General features: G+C 43.8%; 2 protein-coding genes and 1 long non-coding RNA gene across 3 annotated transcripts in view; 1 reads left to right on the forward strand and 2 right to left on the reverse strand.

Annotated features, from left to right (window-relative positions):
- Positions 1-19,807, forward strand: part of LOC133391888 (uncharacterized) — a 77,356-nt gene that overhangs the window by 33,310 nt on the left and 24,239 nt on the right. The gene's annotated exons all lie outside the window — the stretch shown is intronic.
- LOC1274983 (histone H1) lies at positions 9,121-10,026 on the reverse strand. Its single transcript, XM_061648499.1, has one exon. It carries the CDS (start codon positions 9,951-9,953, stop codon positions 9,204-9,206), a length of 750 nt encoding a protein of 249 aa, XP_061504483.1. The 5' UTR covers positions 9,954-10,026; the 3' UTR covers positions 9,121-9,203.
- Positions 15,543-16,960, reverse strand: LOC133391705 (histone H1-like). The gene is made up of 2 exons (XM_061647476.1): positions 16,066-16,960; positions 15,543-15,820 (listed from the first exon to the last, which is right to left on the reverse strand). Exons 1-2 carry the CDS (start codon positions 16,809-16,811, stop codon positions 15,727-15,729), a joined length of 840 nt encoding a protein of 279 aa, XP_061503460.1. The 5' UTR covers positions 16,812-16,960; the 3' UTR covers positions 15,543-15,726.

The raw sequence follows: 19,807 nt of genomic DNA on the forward strand, positions 1-19,807 counted from the left end.
TGGACATGATACAACGAGCCTCTCATGATCACCATGTGGAGCGAAATTTGAATGAATTGTCTAGATGCTCCTGAGGGAATTGTCTAGATGATTGTGGTGCTGGCTGACCCAATAGATTTTATAGTAAGCACAGACTATTCGTGTTTTTCGGAAAGATTTAAACATACCGAAACGAAATAAAACAATCACTCAAAATTGATTACGCATAATCATACACTATGTCTAACTTAGTCTTCTTGGCGGAAGAGCATATAGCATAGTTGATTGTCTTATTGAGGATATTCGCGTTCGTGCGTTCAATTGCGTGATCTTTGTTATGGGCACAGCTTTTGAACTGGCAAGTTTGAAAAAAGCACTCATAGTTCCCTTGTAATCCAACAGAGAACGCTTTTGCTCGTGGATTTCAGGATGCTCACAATTTGAAGCATTTGGCATTATTCAGGCCTATCCTATTCTCTCGTAACCCGAACCGGGTAAATTTTCTTGTAAAACGGCATGCGTTTTTGCGATATCCCCTGGAAAGGAGTAAAGTAGTCGTGTCTTCTGTTTATAATCTTTTATGTGATCTGTAAATGACAACATAATTTTATAGTCCGCCTAGCGCGATAGGAACTAGAACCAATGCCGATGGGTCTTTTGGTCGTGTCAGTAGCAAATGAGTGGGCGTTATCATTATTTATTTATAAATAAGTTTAAAAAAATGGAAAATAATAATAGCTGAGTGGACATACAAATATTTGTTGGAAAAGGAGCTACATGCAGTGAACACCAAATATGTACAGCTTTGTTATATAGAACAATTTTTGTCTTGAAATAGATTGGTGATCATAAATATCGATAATGTTAACTTTGATTAGACATAGACAACAATATCTGTTTTAGTAGTCTGTTTAAAACGTCTTCCAAATGAAGAAGTCAGCAGTTTAAAAAGTATTTGTCGTATTTGAGCAAGCTTGGAATAAAGAAACGGCTACGGACATTAATTAGTGATTTGAAACCCCTACAGAAGAAAAATGGAAATTATAGTGGGTGTGATTGCTTCATTGTCATGTTGTTAGCGAGTGCCCTTGCTTGTTGTGTTGGCAAGCGACGAAACGACGTTGCTATGTAAATAGAAGCATTTTCTTAATGTTGGAAGCATATAAGCTCAACTAACCTAAAGACATGTTGTTGATGATATGTTAGATATAAGTTTTGGCTCGTAAGGAGTTATTTCGCCTCTTTCTCTTGAACGTCATGATGATAGCAGCTAAAACAGGATTGCGGCGCGAGCTTAAGGGGAGTGAACAGCCCAGAAATGTTCAGAAGGAAAGTCTTAGAGGATCGCGGAAAAGTTGAGATTATCACACCAGTAGAAAAAGTACGGCGCCGGTCTGGTGGTACAGTCGTCAACTCGTGCGACGTAACAACATGCCTGTCATGAGTTCAAGTCCCGAAAAGACCGTGCCCCCGTAGGACTGACTATCGTGCTATGGTAACAATAAGTCCCTGAAAGCCAAGCTCAATTCACTAGGTGGGTCAATTCACCAGCAGCGGTTGTTGTGCCAAAGAAGAAGAAGAAGAAAAAGTACGTCGTACTAATTAGGACAAAGCATCATGTAAGGTTGAAGAAGTATAGAGGAATTTGGGGCAAGTGTGCCATACGGGGCAAGAGTGCCACCAAGCATTTTTCCTTAAAAACTTTAGTTTAATGATCAATTGTGTATACAGTTGGTTGCTTTCCAATGACAAGGTATACTGAGCCGAATTTCATATTGACCAATCGATATTTCGCATTGTTTTGAACTGATTATAGTGAGCTTCAAAATTGTGCAGAATATTATAATTTTTTCATCCAACCAAATAAGCTCTCAAAAATGCGAACAATCAACCGAGAAAATATTTACACCACCGTATAGCTGAGAAAACGTGAAATTTGTTGTGGGGTTAGTTGAAAAAAACTTTCTTTTTGTCACTGAAATATTCAATTTCAAAAAAGTAACAACTTTTGGGGCAAAAGAGCCATCTCTATTTGGGGCAAGTGTGCCACCATCTTTCATAGGCGCGAGCTGTCAAAAATGTAAACATTGTTGTAGCGTTCAGTGGTATGGTCCGCTTTTACGAGCGTGTTCTACTCCGGAAAAACAGACCAGCATCAACCCATATTGCGATACAGTTTGTGATGAAAAGGGGTTCATTGGTGACTCAAGAAATGTAGGAATACATACACTAGTGGTACAAACGTAATAATTTCCAATTATCAAAGAAATACGGTTATTTTAACCAGGTGGCCGTCTTGCCCCATACGAGTGGCACTCTTGCCCCATAGCCCAAAAAACAACGTCTTTTTGGACCCTTTTTAAAACGCTTCAAAAACTGTTTTATTTGCACTTTTTTCAAGCGAAACTCATTTTTAAGTGAGGAAATAGATGTAAAATGGTTATGAGATTGAAATCGGCTTTTGAAAAACACGTTTTAGTGAGTTATAGCTTGAAATCCTTAAGGTGACACACTTGCCCCAAATTCCGCTAGGTACACTACTGGACAAAAAAAAGGATTTTTTCTATTTTTATTAGTTTTTTCGACATAATTGGCTTGGAAAGAGATATTTAAGGTATGCCGAGGTGTTTGTATGTGTGAAATGCATAATTACGTCATCATTTGTTAAACGCACGCTTATGTGTGTGTGTGTGTGTGTGTGTTTTTTTTTTTGTTTTACAAGGAGGGGGAATCTTCGAAAGACTCCCGTTGTCGCACGGGTGTTGACATGGGATTCTTACCCAGTAAACCCCCTCCTTGGGCCATATACCCTTCCCCATGGGTTCACCTTTCGGTATGCTTCTTGGGGAAGGGCTTATGCATTAGCATTGCATCCTCGCTATTGCACAATGAACCAGAGTTCGCGAGACAGATCCAAAGTACTATCAAACATCACACAGCAATAGAGCTCACAATCAATACACCAAGCACTTCACATTTCGCATACTGCTCCATGGGGCACACATACAAAACACTCCAAACCGTACCACGTTCACACGCGTCCCAGGTCCTGATCTCCTCTCCACAGCTGGTCCAGCCTTGTCAGGATCAGTCTCATACATGTTGTTGCAGCTTCCCACAACTCTTCGCTATGTAGCATCAGCTGCACTAGGTTGGTCTGTCTTATGGCGGTTCTGCACTTCGTGTCAAGCAGCTGGCGCTCCTCTAGGAAACGTGGACAGTAGAACATTACATGTTCCGCAGTCTCGTCATTGTCCTTACATACTGGGCATCGAGGTGAAGAAGCGTGCCGGAATTTGTGGAGGTAGCTCCTGAAACACCCGTGGCCAGAGAGCATCTGCGTGACAAAATAATCCACGTCACCATGTTTCTGGTTTATCCACATAGCTACATCGGGGATTAGCGTGAAGGTCCATCTCCCATTACAAGCGTTATTCCAAGCCGCCTGCCATCTTCGCATGGACTCCTCATTTGCCTCCTTTGGGGATACAGCACGAGTATCTCCCGTGCGTGAGCTCTGGAAATTTACGGAGTCCTCCTCTAGGGTGATGCAAAGGGGCATCATACTCGCAATTACGCATACTGCTTCATATGAGATGGTACGATACGCGCTAGCAACGCGTATGGCCATTTTTCGGTGCACCTTATTTATAGCGTACTGGTTCTGTTTATTTCTTAGTATGTGTGCCCATACTGGTGCTGCATACCTTATATTAGAAATGGCTACGTTGGCATGTAAGCGTCTTATTGTGCTGCTTGGACCACCTATGTTGGGTGTAAATTTAGCCAACGCGTTTGCAGTTTTTGTGGCCTTTATGCAAACTTCCTCAAGGTGGTTTCGGAACTTTAATCTGTCATCTATGATAACTCCAAGGTATTTGAGGCTTCTTATAGATTCTATTTGCTTAGTGCCTACCATTATGTGCGCTTTTTGGACCTCCTTGTGGCTACTTATGAGAATAAATTCCGTTTTGGCGTGTGCTATTTCCAACTTCATTTCTCGCATCCAATCGTCAATCCTGCCGGCAGCATCCGTAGACAGCAACTCGACCTCCTCTACACTATTTCCTACGACAGTCAGTGCAATATCGTCTGCAAACCCGATGACCTCAGCTCCTGTGGGTAGGGCCAGGGTTAATACTCCGTTGTACATAATGTTCCACAAGGTGGGGCCAAATACTGATCCTTGCGGTACGCCAGCAGAGATGGTAGCTATTTTTGTTCCCTCTTCCGTGCTATACTGTAGAACGCGCCCGCTGAGATAGCTTCTCAGTAGCCGACACAAATGCAAGGGGATTTTCATGCGCTCTAGAGCTTTTGCTATTTCCTCCCAGCTAGCAGAGTTGAAGGCGTTCTTCACATCGATGGTGATGATCGCGCAGTAACGAGCCCCACATCGCTTCCGTTGAAAGGCAGCATCACCCTTCACCAGTACCGCCTGTATCGCATCAACCGTGGAGCGCTTCTTGCGGAAACCGAACTGACGATCTGATAAGCCGTGTTCTCCTTCTGTATATGGTGTCAAGCGATCGAGAATTACCATTTCCAGTGCTTTGGCCAGTACGTCGATCAGTCCCAGTGGTCTTAGGGCTGATAAATTCCCTGGAGTCTTCCCTGGCTTTGGCATCAGGACTAACAACTGCTTCTTCCACACTGATGGAAACTGTCCTGTCGTAAGTATGTTGTGGAAAACTTTTTGGAACACCCTAGGGAACATCCTCATGGCCACTTTGACTGCTTCAGCGGGGATACCATCTGGGCCGGGGGCTTTTCCACACTTGAGGCGATCTGCGAGTTTTTCAATCTCTGTGGTCGTAATAGGCACAGGGGTGGATTCTGGCGAGTCGATAATCGAATTCAGTAGCGGAGGGCCATGGGTAGGAAACAGCTGCTGGATTATCTGGAGAAGCTTCACGGGGCATCTTTCCACAGGCTCCTTGGGTCTTCTTTTGTCCATAAGAGTTTCAAAAGCCAATCCCCAAGGCTTCCGAGCTATTTCGTCGCGTAGCTCAAGGTTTTTTTTTCTTTTGCTCAACTTTATCTCCCTTTTAAGATCTGATCTTAGCTTGACGTAGATAATTTTCAGTAGCTCTCTGTTAGAAGGATTGCTCTCGCGTTGTAGTTTCCTACGAGCAGCAATGCACTCAGCTCGGTGCTTCTTGATCGAAGAATTCCACTAGTATTCCGGTGGTCTGGTGTTTATTGGTGTTTTCCTTCTAGGCATTGTGACGTCACACGCTCGGCTCAGTGCAGACACGAGCTGAAAAGGATTTGCAACGTCTCCAAAGTCACCGAAATTCAGGGCCTCTACAAACCAGTCTTCGCAAAAGCTCTGTGTTTTCCAACCTCTTATATCCGTTGTCGTCGCCAAAGTTAGTTTACTCATTTGCCCCTTGTTGACAGCATACCGTATCACACGATGATCGCTGCCTGTAAAAGTATCGCTGACGCGCCAGTGTAGGTGCCAGGCCAGAGATGGGCTACAGAACGTAATATCTATCATAGATGTCCTTTCGTTTCTGCTGTAGGTAGCGGTTGAGCCGACGTTTCCCAGAACTACATTAAGTTGGGCAAAAGTTTCGAGCACTGCCTCTCCTCTGTTATTTGTCCGTTTACTCCCCCATTCGACAGCCCAGGCATTAAAGTCGCCGGCAATCACCAAAGGACTGCATCCCTCCAGTGCTGCACATAGATTGTTAAGCATTTCACTAAATTTTTCTGGTTCCCAGCTAGGAGGTGCATAGCAGCTGGCAAAGAATACTCCGTTAACTTCGGCTATGCAGAAGCCCTCGAACGTTTTTGAAACAACCCGCTGAATGGGATATCTTCGCACCGCCCAAATTGCTGCTGCGCCAGTTTTATCAGCCACCCTATTCGTAGATCCGATTGGAGCCCTGTAAGGCTCTGATATAATAGCAATATCTGCCTCCTCTTCAATCAATACCTGGCTCAGGAGGTCCTGGGCTGTTTCACAGTGGTTCAGATTTATCTGGACTACTTCCATGATGTTGTTTTTTTCGTCACTGGGCAGAATGCTCCACTCGAATGATGCGCGTTGAAACGAGCTGGACAGAACACACATCGAGGAGTTTTTTGGCACGCAGAAGCGAAGTGACCTTCATCTCCGCAGCGCAGGCAGCATTTACTCCTGTCTGGACCCTTGCAGTCCTGTGAGATGTGGCCCGTTTGCCAGCAGCGGTAGCATTTTCTGCTCGGAGTGCTGACCCGCACTGGGCAGACTGACCAGCCTATTTGTATTTTCCCTGCTGCTGTCATCGCCGGCACTAGCTTTGCTGGAAGTTTAACGATGGCAGTCTGCATACCCGAGTAAGAAGATTTCATTCTTACTTCCAATTTTCAGCCTTCGGTGCAGGCAAATTGATTTCGCACTTCTCGTTCGACATCAGCTGCCTCTGTCTCTTCATCGATATAGCGATATAGATATTTCGACAGTCTCCATTTGCCCAAGGGTTTTTACTTTTCCGGATTCTCCGATGACCTTTTGGATTTTTTCGGAATAATCTTCACTGTAGGTACCATCGTTCTTCTTTAGCTCAAAGAGTAAACCTCCATTTTTGGTACTTCTAACTCGTGCGACTTGTTTGCCAAACGGCTGTAGCTCGGGATCAGTCTTCAGTTTTCGAAGTATGTACTTGTGTGTAGACACTTCGTTTGTCTCGACCAGGATCGCCTCCGTTTTCGGTCGCCATGAGGTCAGTTTAGTTGGACCATTTGGTGCACCAGGTCTACCTTGACCAACATCTGTGGCCGAATCTATTGTAGCCTTACGTTTGGCCTTTTTGCTGACCACCGTGCTCCATAACTCGCTACTCTCTGATTTCTCCTGCTCTTCAATAGGTTCTGGGGCTATCTGGTTACAATTTGGGGCATCGTTCTTTGCCCGTTTTACCTCCTCTGCTTCCTCTGGTGTTCTCACCTTCCTGTTTCTCTTCCCCGAGATCGGTGTAGTTGTAAGGCCTGCCTTGGGTTTTGGCTCAATGCGTGCGCTAGGTGTGTCATCGGCAAGAGTGTTGTTGTTGTTGGAATAGTTTATAGAGGCTTTGGCTCCAACGGAGTTCTTTCACCTCTTTTCGGCAAGAGTGCGAGGCGTACTGAAGTTGCAATCGCCAATTTTTGCCTTAGGGGAAAGCGGGGCAAAATGGGCATGTGGGGCAAAATGGGCACCCTCAATTTAAGCATTATTTGACTACAAAGATACTTTCCAATGCTCAAAATGTATTCATTAGAGTGTTTTATGAACACCATGTAAGTTTCATAACCCTTACATAACAAATAACTAAGAAAAATGCAAAATAAGGTTTAGCAGCATATTGATGTAATTTTTGCCATTTCGAAAATAAGCTTAAACGAGTGTCACAGGGATGCGTTGAAGTTTTTCATGATAATTTTTTAAAGATATGATATTTCTTTACAATTTGTCTGAAGAAAGCAAGGCGATTGAATGCGTATTTTTACTAATATAACAAAAAATACAAAAATGCTTTACGTGGGGCAAAATGGGCAGTTACGCTTGGGGCAAAATGGGCAGATGCTTTTGACATACGGCGCTTGGTGAGGCTATGGTGTTGTATTTGTCGCCTCAAAAATGATAACAGGCACAGCTTCAAAAGATTCGATTTTGAAGATTTGAACGTTTAAAAACAGTTTTAATTTTGATAACATATTTTTTTAAGAATTTTAAGGGCTTTTCTGACCAGCAAATCAAAAGATAGAACGAAAAATACATTTCACGAAACGTGCGCAAAAGTATAGACCATTACCTAAGCGCAGTTGTTGTGGCCCATATTGCCCCAGTGTTTTGACGTTTCACAGTTTGTTTACATATGCCCATTTTGTCCCAGGGATATGCCCATTTTATGCCGCGTGTCAAAAAAGCTTCTCATAAAACATCAACTTTCATTTCACATTATTTTCATGTTTTTAAGTTGTTTTCATTCTATGTGGCAATTTTAATCCATAGATAAGGGTGGAGCCCTACAATAATGAAATAAAAATTGTGTTTTGTGACATATTCAAAGGAATATTCAGAAAACTGCTTAACATGCCCATTTTGCCCCGCTTTCCTCTATATAATCTCATTCGAGTTGCGACACGCAACTGAGTTACGAGTGACGATAGCGTTTCGCGGCAGTTTAAAAGGAGAGCCAAGCCGTTTTGCGCTTCAGTCTTCAGTTAGTTGTCAAGGTGTAAGGTTGCTGTTAAAAAATTCCACAAAATAATCATGGGTCGCGGAAAGCACTGCACACCAGAGGAGCGAAAACATATTCAGGGGCTGTTTCGTGAGAACGTCCCAATAAAGACAATCTGCAAGGCGTTCGACCGTTCGCGGACGTTTGTGAACAACGCCATTCGTAGCGAGGCTACGGGTAAGTCGACAGGTCGTCCGCGAAAAACAACGGCTAACGTTGACGCGCAGATTGTTAAAAAGAGCAGGGCGGACCCTTCCAAAACTTGCACTCGAATCAAGCAGGAACTTGGATTGCAAGTTTCGTCGAAGACGGTGTCTCGCCGTTTACACGACGCTGGGTTCGGTGCCGGGAGAGTTCAGAAGCGGAAGGAAGGTTCGGAAGCTGCTGCCGCACCACGGAGAAGCGCGCATTCGGTTTGCCGAAGAACATCAGCAGCTTCCGGAACCAGCAGCTCAAGAACCAGCATGCACCCTCAGCCGATGCGCCATGGGCACGCTTCCAGGGAAACGCATACCCGTAAGCACATGACAGAAACTCATCATCCGAGGCAGCTACGCGCTGCCAGGCAGTGAAAGACAATGATGGTCAACACATTGACCATTAGAATGTGTTTTCGCTCTGTGGAACACCGCAATACCACCTCCCAACCACCACTTAAAAGCCCTTTCCAGGGTTACCAAATAATTCTGAAAAGAACTATGTCTTTCCGCCAAAAAAAAAGTTCCTATTTTTAAGCCAACAGGTGTACATGATGATTTCTGTATCCTAAAATGGGTATAGGTATTAGGTTCGTTCAGTTGTTGGTACTACCTTCAATGTAATATGGCACCTCAAACGAAGGGTAAGTTAGAAATGTAATCCGCCGATCTATGTAATATGTAAGGTGTTCGAATGAAATGATGAAGTTCTTGAATGATTCGATTTGTAGTCCTGAAAAGGACTGTTGCTTGGAACCAAGAGAGCGTTATTGCAATGCTGTTGTAGAAGCATGCAGTATAACGTGTAGTAGGTGGTTTACTTCTTGGCTACAGCTGCCTTTTTGGGGGCAGCGGCTTTCTTGGGTGCGGCAGCCTTCTTGGGAGCGGCGGCCTTCTTGGCGGGAGCTGCTGCCTTCTTTGGTTTCGGTGCTTTCGGTTTGGCAGCCGCGGCCTTGGATGGCTTGGTGGATTTCTGCTTCGGGGCTGCCGGTTTCTTGGCGGCTTTCTTCGCTCCGTCGGCGGCCTTGGGTTTCTTAGCTGCGGCGGCCTTCGGTTTCTTGGCGGCGGCACCGTCAGCCTTCTTGGTGGTCTTCTTGGCGGCGGCCTTCTTCTCTCCGGCGGGCTTCTTGGCTGCGGTCTTCTTCTTCTTGTCCGCGGCAGAGGCCGACTTCTTGGGGGCCGCTGCCTTCTTCTTCTTCTCCACCGCTGGCTTCTTAGCTGCGGCCGAGAGCTTGAATGAGCCCGACGCACCGGTTCCCTTGGTCTGGACCAGCTTGCCGTTGGCGACGGCAGTCTTGAGGGCCTTCTTCAAGAAGGTGGCCAGCTTGGTCACGTCAGCCTTGTAGTTGGCCGCCACGTACTTCTTGATCGCCTGCAGCGAGGAACCGTTGCGTTCGTTGAGTGCCTTGACGGCGGCCAGCAGCATCTCGTTGACCGGAGGATGTGCCGCTGGCTGCTTGGGCTTCTTGGGGCCGGCGGCCGCCTTTGGCTTCTTCGGTGACTTGGCCGTGGCGGCTGGGGCAGCAGCTGCTGCAGCCGGGACTTCGGTCGCTGCGGAATCGGCCATCGTAGTTGCTTTCGCGCTTGTTTGAGGGGTTATTCGCTTTCACTCACACACTGACACAGCAATGTTTATGTTTATGCTTATGCTCACCTATGCTCGGGGGTGACTCGAATTTGGGAACTTGAGAGGAAACACATTGAAAGCTTATGTCAGATTTTCGATGCGGTTGTCAAAGAAAGTTGCAAAAATACTGTTGTACTTTCTATCGACAATAACCACATATTTGCTCTGAACACTTGAATCAGATGATTGTCTCGGGTTGGCAAAATGTTAGGCTTTCAAAAAATGTATACTTTACCTCTAAACTAGCTCTACCGAAGACGAAAATAGCGATAGAAGTGCGGATTTGCGAGACGCTGCAGCGATAGGATGGGATGTTTTGTGGTATATCTCCTGTAAACCGCATTTCCGATACCTCAAGGGTGGTAAAATAGTGAGTTTAACATTTTTCCTACCAAAGTACATCTAATGAATGATAAATGGTAGCAGCAAAGTGTATTAAAATGGCAAAACAAAATGCATCCTCCAGCGTCAGATCGATCGAAAACCGAGTGACGTTTGCTTGTTTGGGTTGGCTTGGTGTATCGAGATAGTAAGAAATAATTCATGTTCTATGCATTTGTATGTATGATAAATGAAAAGTTTGGTAAAAAATGCGTACTTAAACTTGTATTAACTTGGATATGATCAATAATGTTCCACAATTCACCAAGGCAATGCAAGTAAAGTTTGCTCTACGTGGCGTTTGACAGATGTGCGTCAGAGATGATATGCTACGGATGGCGTAAGGAAGCCGATGTGGATCGAGTCACAGGATCGGTGCAATTTAGGAATAAGGAACCACAATCGGCATGAAATGTGGTCGGTGTAGTCCACAGGTAATTGTCATGCAATGTGTTTGTTATACGATTCCGGGAACATTCGGGACCAAATGTGTGAGGCTTGTATCATTAGCCAGTGGCGCATTACATCCGGCCAGACAACATAACAGTCAGGTGAAAAAAACACTCAAGGCATTTTTATGAGGATGTCTTCTAACAGTCTGATTGTGGACATGATACAACGAGCCTCTCATGGTCACCATGTGGAGCGAAATTTGAATGAATTGTCTAGATGCTCCTGAGGGAATTGTCTAGATGATTGTGGTGCTGGTTGACCCAATAGATTTTATAGTAAGCACAGACTATTCGTGTTTTTTGGAAAGATGTAAACATATCGAAACGAAATAAAACAATCGCTCAAAATTGATTACACATAATCATACATTATGTCTAACTTAGTCTTCTTGGCGGAAGAGCATATAGCATAGTCGATTGTCTTATTGAGGATATTGGTGCGTTCAATTGCGTGATCTTTGTTATGGGCAGAGCTTTTGAACTGGCAAGTTTGAAAAAAGCACTCATAGTTCCCTTGTAATCCAACAGAGAACGCTTTTGCTCGTGGATTTCAGGATGCTCACAATTTGAAGCATTTGGCATTATTCAGGCCTATCCTATTCTCTCGTAACCCGAACCGGGTAAATTTTCTTGTAAAACGGCATGCGTTTTTGAGATATCCCCTGGAAAGGAGTAAAGTAGTCGTGTCTTCTGTTTATAATCTTTTATGTGATCTGTAAATGACAACATAATTTTATAGTCCGCCTAGCGCGATAGGAACTAGAACCAATGCCGATGGGTCTTTTGGTCGTGTCAGTAGCAAATGAGTGGGCGTTATCATTATTTATTTATAAATAAGTTTAAAAAAATGGAAAATAATAATAGATGAGTAGACATACTCACACATGTTGGAAAAAGAGCTACATGCGGTGAACAGCAAATATGTACAGCTTTGTTATATAGAATAAGTTTTGTCTTGAAATAGATTGGTGATCATAAATATCGATAATGTTAATTTTGATTAGACATAGACAACAATATCTGTTTTAGTAGTCTGTTTAAAACGTCTTCCAAATGAAGAAGTCAGCAGTTTAAAAAGTATTTGTCGTATTTGAGCAAGCTTGGAATAAAGAAACGGTTACGGACATTAATTAGTGATTTGAAACCCCTACAGAAGAAAAATGGAAATTAGAGTAGGTGTGATTGCTTCATTGGCATGTTGTTAGCGAGTGCCCTTGCTTGTTGTGTTGGCAAGCGACGAAACGACGTTAGTATGTAAATAGAAGCATTTTCTTAATGTTGGAAGCATATAAGCTCAACTAACCTAAAGACATGTTGTTGATAATATGTTAGATAGACGTTTTGGCTCGTAAGGAGTTCTTTCGCCTCTTTCTCTTGAACGTCATGATGATAGCAGCTAAAGCAGGATTGCGGCGCGAGCTTAAGGGGAGTGAACAGCCCAGAAATGTTCAGAAGGAAAGTCTTAGAGGATCGCGGAAAAGTTGAGATTATCACACCAGTAGAAAAAGTACGGCGCCGGTCTGGTGGTACAGTCGTCAACTCGTGCGACGTAACAACATGCCTGTCATGAGTTTAAGTCCCGAATAGACCGTGCCCCCGTAGGACTGACTATCGTGCTATGGTAACAATAAGTCCCTGAAAGCCAAGCTCAATTCACTAGGTGGGTATAGGCAGGCCTTGACCAGCAGCGGTTGTTGTGCCAAAGAAGAAGAAGAAGAAAAAGTACGTCGTACTAATTAGGACAAAGCATCATGTAAGGTTGAAGAAGTATAGAGGAATTTGGGGCAAGTGTGCCATACGGGGCAAGAGTGCCACCAAGCATTTTTCCTTAAAAACTTTAGTTTAATGATCAATTGTGTATACTGTTGGTTGCTTTCCAATGACAAGGTATACTGAGCCGAATTTCATATTGACCAATCGATATTTCGCATTGTTTTGAACTGATTTATATTGAGCTTCAAAATTGTGCAGAATATTATATTTTTTTCATCCAACCAAATAAGCTCTCAAAAATCATGCGAACAATCAACCGAGAAAATATTTACACCACCGTATAGCTGAGAAAACGTGAAATTTGTTGTGGGGTTAGTTGAAAAAAACTTTCTTTTTGTCACTGAAATATTCAATTTCAAAAAAGTAACAACTTTTGGGGCAAAAGAGCCATCTCTATTTGGGGCAAGTGTGCCACCATCTTTCATAGGCGCGAGCTGTCAAAAATGTAAACATTGTTGTAGCGTTCAGTGGTATGGTCCGCTTTTACGAGCGGTTTCTACTCCGGAAAAACAGACCAGCATCAACCCATATTGCGATACAGTTTGTGATGAAAAGGGGTTCATTGGTGACTCAAGAAATGTAGGAATACATACACTAGTGGTACAAACGTAATAATTTCCAATTATCAAAGAAATACGGTTATTTTAACCAGGTGGCCCATACGAGTGGCACTCTTGCCCCATAGCCCAAAAAACAACGTCTTTTTGGACCCTTTTTAAAACGCTTCAAAAACTCTTTTATTTGCAAGCGAAACTCATTTTTAAGTGAGGAAATAGATGTAAAATGGTTATGAGATTGAAATCGGCTTTTGAAAAACACGTTTTAGTGAGTTATAGCTTGAAATCCTTAAGGTGACACACTTGCCCCAAATTCCGCTAGGTACACTACTGGACAAAAAAAGGATTTTTTCTATTTTTATTAGTTTTTTCGACATAATTGGCTTGGAAAGAAATATTTAAGGTATGCCGAGGTGTTTGTATGTGTGAAATGCATAATAACGTCATCATTTGTTAAACGCACGCTTGTGTGTGTGTGTGTGTGTGTGTGTGTGTGTGTGTGTGTGTGTGTGTGTGTGTGTGTGTGTGTGTGTGTGTGTGTGTATTATTTTTGGCTCAATGCGTGCGCTAGGTGTGTCATCGGCAAGAGTGTTGTTGTTGTTGGAATAGTTTATAGAGGCTTTGGCTCCAACGGAGTTCTTTCGCCTCTTTTCGGCAAGAGTGCGAGGCGTACTGAAGTTGCAATCGCCAATTTTTGCCTTAGGGGAAAGCGGGGCAAAATGGGCAGTTACGCTTGGGGCAAAATGGGCAGATGCTTTTGACATACGGCGCTTGGTGAGGCTATGGTGTTGTATTTGTCGCCTCAAAAATGATAACAGGCACAGCTTCAAAAGATTCGATTTTGAAGATTTGAACGTTTAAAAACAGTTTTAATTTTGATAACATATTTTTTTAAGAATTTTAAGGGCTTTTCTGACCAACAAATCAAAAGATAGAACGAAAAATACATTTCACTAAACGTGCGCAAAAGCATAGACCATTACCTAAGCGCAGTTGTTGTGGCCCATATTGCCCCAGTGTTTTGACGTTTCACAGTTTGTTTACATATGCCCATTTTGCCCAGGGATATGCCCATTTTATGCCGCGTGTCAAAAAAGCTTCTCGTAAAACATCAACTTTCATTTCACATTATTTTCATGTTTTTAAGTTGTTTCCATTCTATGTGGCAATTTTAATCCATAGGTAAGGGTGGAGGCATACAATAATGAAAGAAAAATTGTGCTGTTAAAAAATTCCACAAAATAATCATGGGTCGCGGAAAGCACTGCACACCAGAGGAGCGAAAACATATTCAGGGGATGTTTCGTGAGAACGTCCCAATAAAGACAATCTGCAAGGCGTTCGACCGTTCGCGGACGTTTGTGAACAACGCCATTCGTAGCGAGGCTACGGGTAAGTCGACAGGTCGTCCGCGAAAAACAACGGCTAACATTGACGCGCAGATTGTTAAAAAGAGCAGGGCGGACCCTTCCAAAACTTGCACTCGAATCAAGCAGGAACTTGGATTGCAAGTTTCGTCGAAGACGGTGTCTCGCCGTTTACACGACGCTGGGTTCGGTGCCGGGAGAGTTCAGAAGCGGAAGGAAGGTTCGGAAGCTGCTGCCGCACCACGGAGAAGCGCGCATTCGGTTTGCCGAAGAACATCAGCAGCTTCCGGAACCAGCAGCTCAAGAACCAGTATGCACCCTCAGCCGATGCGCCATGGGCACGCTTCCAGGGAAACGCAAACCCGTAAGCACATGACAGAAACTCATCATCCGAGGCAGCTACGCGCTGCCAGGCAGTGAAAGACAATGATGGTCAACACATTGACCATTAGAATGTGTTTTCGCTCTGTGGAACACCGCAATACCACCTCCCAACCACCACTTAAAAGCCCTTTTCAGGGCTACCAAATAATTCTGAAAAGAACTATGTCTTTCCGCCAAAAAAAAAGTTCCTATTTTTAAGCCAACAGGTGTACATGATGATTTCTGTATCCTAAAATGGGTATAGGTATTAGGTTCGTTCAGTTGTTGGTACTACCTTCAATGTAATATGGCACCTCAAACGAAGGGTAAGTTAGAAATGTAATTTTGGATGAGCCCGTTTAATTTGAGTAGTACAGTACATTGCGGGTAGGCATCATCGATGGACTGGTCGTAAATGATTGTACCGAATGGCTAGGGTACCAATAGCTATCACGGCACATTGGCGTATGGCAAAACTGCCTCAATCTCCGAAAAACCATGTTCGTCGCGTGTATGTCGCTAGAGAGCATGTTCATAGTGAGGTTTCGTTGGACATTGTCGTAGCATGCACTAACCGTCATTACCTGTTCTTGTGTATTAACATTGTTGGGATGTCGCCAAAATAGATGAGCGTCATTTTCACAAACAGAGCCATACATTTTCTACTCTGATAATTCAGAAGTTAGGACTTGCGGTAATAAAGAGGTCGCAGAGCTTGGAGCACGCTTGACGGTTCGATTTTCCTGTACAAGACGTTTCCGCTATACTTCGACAGTCAGGGCCTGCTGCATCCATGTAGTTTTGCCTATGTTTTTCGGAATCACAGCGGAGTTGGGAATAAGTAGACGATGTGTGAGCTGGCCTTAAAGCTTGGCCGTTGGGATAATTTCCTGTTGTGCGTGCCAAAATGTAATCTAAAACGAGAGAAAAAGAAACGACAACAAACTTGATGGCATGCCAGCTGAACAAGCCATGCAGTATTCGACCGAGCAGGAGTAATCCGCCGATCTATGTAATATGTAAGGTGTTCGAATGAAATGATGAAGTTCTTGAATGATTCGATTTGTAGTCCTGAAAAGGACTGTTGCTTGGAACCAAGAGAGCGTTATTGCAATGCTGTTGTAGAAGCATGCAGTATAACGTGTAGTGGGTGGTTTACTTCTTGGCTGCAGCTGCCTTTTTGGGGGCAGCGGCTTTCTTGGGTGCGGCAGCCTTCTTGGGAGCGGCGGCCTTCTTGGCGGGAGCTGCTGCCTTCTTTGGTTTCGGTGCTTTCGGCTTGGCAGCCGCGGCCTTGGTTGGCTTGGTGGATTTCTGCTTCGGGGCTGCCGGTTTCTTGGCGGCTTTCTTCGCTCCGTCGGCGGCCTTGGGTTTCTTAGCTGCGGCGGCCTTCGGTTTCTTGGCGGCGGCACCGTCAGCCTTCTTGGTGGTCTTCTTGGCGGCGGCCTTCTTCTCTCCGGCGGGCTTCTTGGCTGCGGTCTTCTTCTTCTTGTCCGCGGCAGAGGCCGACTTCTTGGGGGCCGCTGCCTTCTTCTTCTTCTCCACCGCTGGCTTCTTAGCTGCGGCCGAGAGCTTGAATGAGCCCGACGCACCGGTTCCCTTGGTCTGGACCAGCTTGCCGTTGGCGACGGCAGTCTTGAGGGCCTTCTTCAAGAAGGTGGCCAGCTTGGTCACGTCAGCCTTGTAGTTGGCCGCCACGTACTTCTTGATCGCCTGCAGCGAGGAACCGTTGCGTTCGTTGAGTGCCTTGACGGCGGCCAGCAGCATCTCGTTGACCGGAGGATGTGCCGCTGGCTGCTTGGGCTTCTTGGGGCCGGCGGCCGCCTTTGGCTTCTTCGGTGACTTGGCCGTGGGGGCTGGGGCAGCAGCTGCTGCAGCCGGGACTTCGGTCGCTGCGGAATCGGCCATCGTAGTTGCTTTCGCGCTTGTTTGAGGGGTTATTCGCTTTCACTCACACACTGACACAGCAATGTTTATGTTTATGCTTATGCTCACCTATGCTCGGGGGTGACTCGAATTTGGGAACTTGAGAGGAAACACATTGAAAGCTTATGTCAGATTTTCGATGCGGTTGTCAAAGAAAGTTGCAAAAATACTGTTGTACTTTCTATCGACAATAACCACATATTTGCTCTGAACACTTGAATCAGATGATTGTTTCGGGTTGGCAAAATGTTAGGCTTTCAAAAAATGTATACTTTACCTCTAAACTAGCTCTACCGAAGACGAAAATAGCGATAGAAGTGCGGATTTGCGAGACGCTGCAGCGATAGGATGGGATGTTTTGTGGTATATCTCCTGTAAACCGCATTTCCGACACCTCTGGGGTGGTAAAATAGTGAGTTTAACATTTTTCCTACCAAAGTACATCAAATGAATGATAAATGGTAGCAGCAAAGTGTATTAAAATGGCAAAACAAAATGCATCCTCCAGCGTCAGATCGATCGAAAACCGAGTGACGTTTTCTTGTTTGGGTTGGCTTGGTGTATCGAGATAGTAAGAAATAATTCATGTCCTATGCATTTGTATGTATGATAAATGAAAAGTTTGGTAAAAAATGCGTACTTAAACTTGTATTAACTTGGATATGATCAATAATGTTCCACAATTCACCAAGGCAATGCAAGTAAAGTTTGCTCTACGTGGCGTTTGACAGATCAGTGCATCAGAGATGATATGCTACGGATGGCGTATGGAAGCCGATGTGGATAGAGTCACAGGATCGGTGCAATTTAGGAATAAGGAACCACAATCGGCATGAAATGTGGTCGGAGAAGTTCACAGGTAATTGTCATGTGTTTGTGTTTGTTATAAGATTCCGGGAACATTCGGGGCCAAATGTGTGAGGCTTGTATCATTAGCTAGTGGCGCATTACATCCGGCCGGACAACATAACAGTCAGGTGAAAAAAACACTCAAGGCATTTTTATGAGGATGTCTTCTAACAGTCTGATTGTGGACATGATACAACGAGCCTCTCATGGTCACCATGTGGAGCGAAATTTGAATGAATTGTCTAGATGCTCCTGAGGGAATTGTCTAGATGATTGTGGTGCTGGCTGACCCAATAGATTTTATAGTAAGCACAGACTATTCGTGTTTTTTGGAAAGATGTAAACATATCGAAACGAAATAAAACAATCGCTCAAAATTGATTACACATAATCATACATTATGTCTAACTTAGTCTTCTTGGCGGAAGAGCATATAGCATAGTTGATTGTCTTATTGAGGATATTCGCGTTCGTGCGTTCAATTGCGTGATCTTTGTTATGGGCACAGCTTTTGAACTGGCAAGTTTGAAAAAAGCACTCATAGTTCCCTTGTAATCCAACAGAGAACGCTTTTGCTCGTGGATTTCAGGATGCTCACAATTTGAAGCATTTGGCATTATTCAGGCCTATCCTATTCTCTCGTAACCCGAACCGGGTAAATTTTCTTGTAAAACGGCATGCGTTTTTGAGATATCCCCTGGAAAGGAGTAAAGTAGTCGTGTCTTCTGTTTATAATCTTTTATGTGATCTGTAAATGACAACATAATTTTATAGTCCGCCTAGCGCGATAGGAACTAGAACCAATGCCGATGGGTCTTTTGGTCGTGTCAGTAGCAAATGAGTGGGCGTTATCATTATTTATTTATAAATAAGTTTAAAAAAATGGAAAATAATAATAGATGAGTGGACTTACAAATATTTGTTGGAAAAGGAGCTACATGCGGTGAACAGCAAATATGTACAGCTTTGTTATATAGAATAAGTTTTGTCTTGAAATAGATTGGTGATCATAAATATCGATAATGTTAACTTTGATTAGACATAGACAACAATATCTGTTTTAGTAGTCTGTTTAAAACGTCTTCCAAATGAAGAAGTCAGCAGTTTAAAAAGTATTTGTCGTATTTGAGCAAGCTTGGAATAAAGAAACGGTTACGGACATTAATTAGTGATTTGAAACCCCTACAGAAGAAAAATGGAAATTATAGTGGGTGTGATTGCTTCATTGGCATGTTGTTAGCGAGTGCCCTTGCTTGTTGTGTTGGCAAGCGACGAAACGACGTTGCTATGTAAATAGAAGCATTTTCTTAATGTTGGAAGCATATAAGCTCAACTAACCTAAAGACATGTTGTTGATGATATGTTAGATATAAGTTTTGGCTCGTAAGGAGTTATTTCGCCTCTTTCTCTTGAACGTCATGATGATAGCAGCTAAAGCAGGATTGCGGCGCGAGCTTAAGGGGAGTGAACAGCCCAGAAATGTTCAGAAGGAAAGTCTTAGAGGATCGCGGAAAAGTTGAGATTATCACACCAGTATAAAAAGTACGGCGCCGGTCTGGTGGTACAGTCGTCAACTCGTGCGACGTAACAACATGCCTGTCATGAGTTCAAGTCCCGAATAGACCGTGCCCCCGTAGGACTGACTATCGTGCTATGGTAACAATAAGTCCCTTAAAGCTCAATTCACTAGGTGGGTATAGACAGGCCTTGACCAGCAGCGGTTGTTGTGCCAAAGAAGAAGAAGAAGAAGAAAAAGTACGTCGTACTAATTAGGACAAAGCATCATGTAAGGTTGAAGAAGTATAGAGGAATTTGGGGCAAGTGTGCCATACGGGGCAAGAGTGCCACCAAGCATTTTTCCTTAAAAACTTTAGTTTAATGATCAATTGTGTATACAGTTGGTTGCTTTCCAATGACAAGGTATACTGAGTTCGATTTCATATTGACCAATCGATATTTCGCATTGTTTTGAACTGATTATAGTGAGCTTCAAAATTGTGCAGAATATTATATTTTTTTCATCCAACCAAATAAGCTCTCAAAAATGCGAACAATCAACCGAGAAAATATTTACACCACCGTATAGCTGAGAAAACGTGAAATTTGTTGTGGGGTTAGTTGAAAAAAAC

This window comes from Anopheles gambiae, chromosome 2 (assembly GCF_943734735.2).
Source record: "Anopheles gambiae chromosome 2, idAnoGambNW_F1_1, whole genome shotgun sequence".
NCBI classification, from domain to species: Eukaryota; Metazoa; Arthropoda; class Insecta; order Diptera; family Culicidae; genus Anopheles; species Anopheles gambiae.

Bases quoted from the DNA above. Each gene is read 5' to 3' on its own strand.
- LOC1274983 (XM_061648499.1), bottom strand. From the start codon at position 9,953: ATGGCCGATTCCGCAGCGACCGAAGTCCCGGCTGCAGCAGCTGCTGCC.
- LOC133391705 (XM_061647476.1), bottom strand. From the start codon at position 16,811: ATGGCCGATTCCGCAGCGACCGAAGTCCCGGCTGCAGCAGCTGCTGCC. The intron at 15,821-16,065 runs GTAAACCACCCA...CTCTCGTTTTAG, and splicing joins AAGGCAGCTGCAGCCAAGAA to ATTACATTTTGGCACGCACA.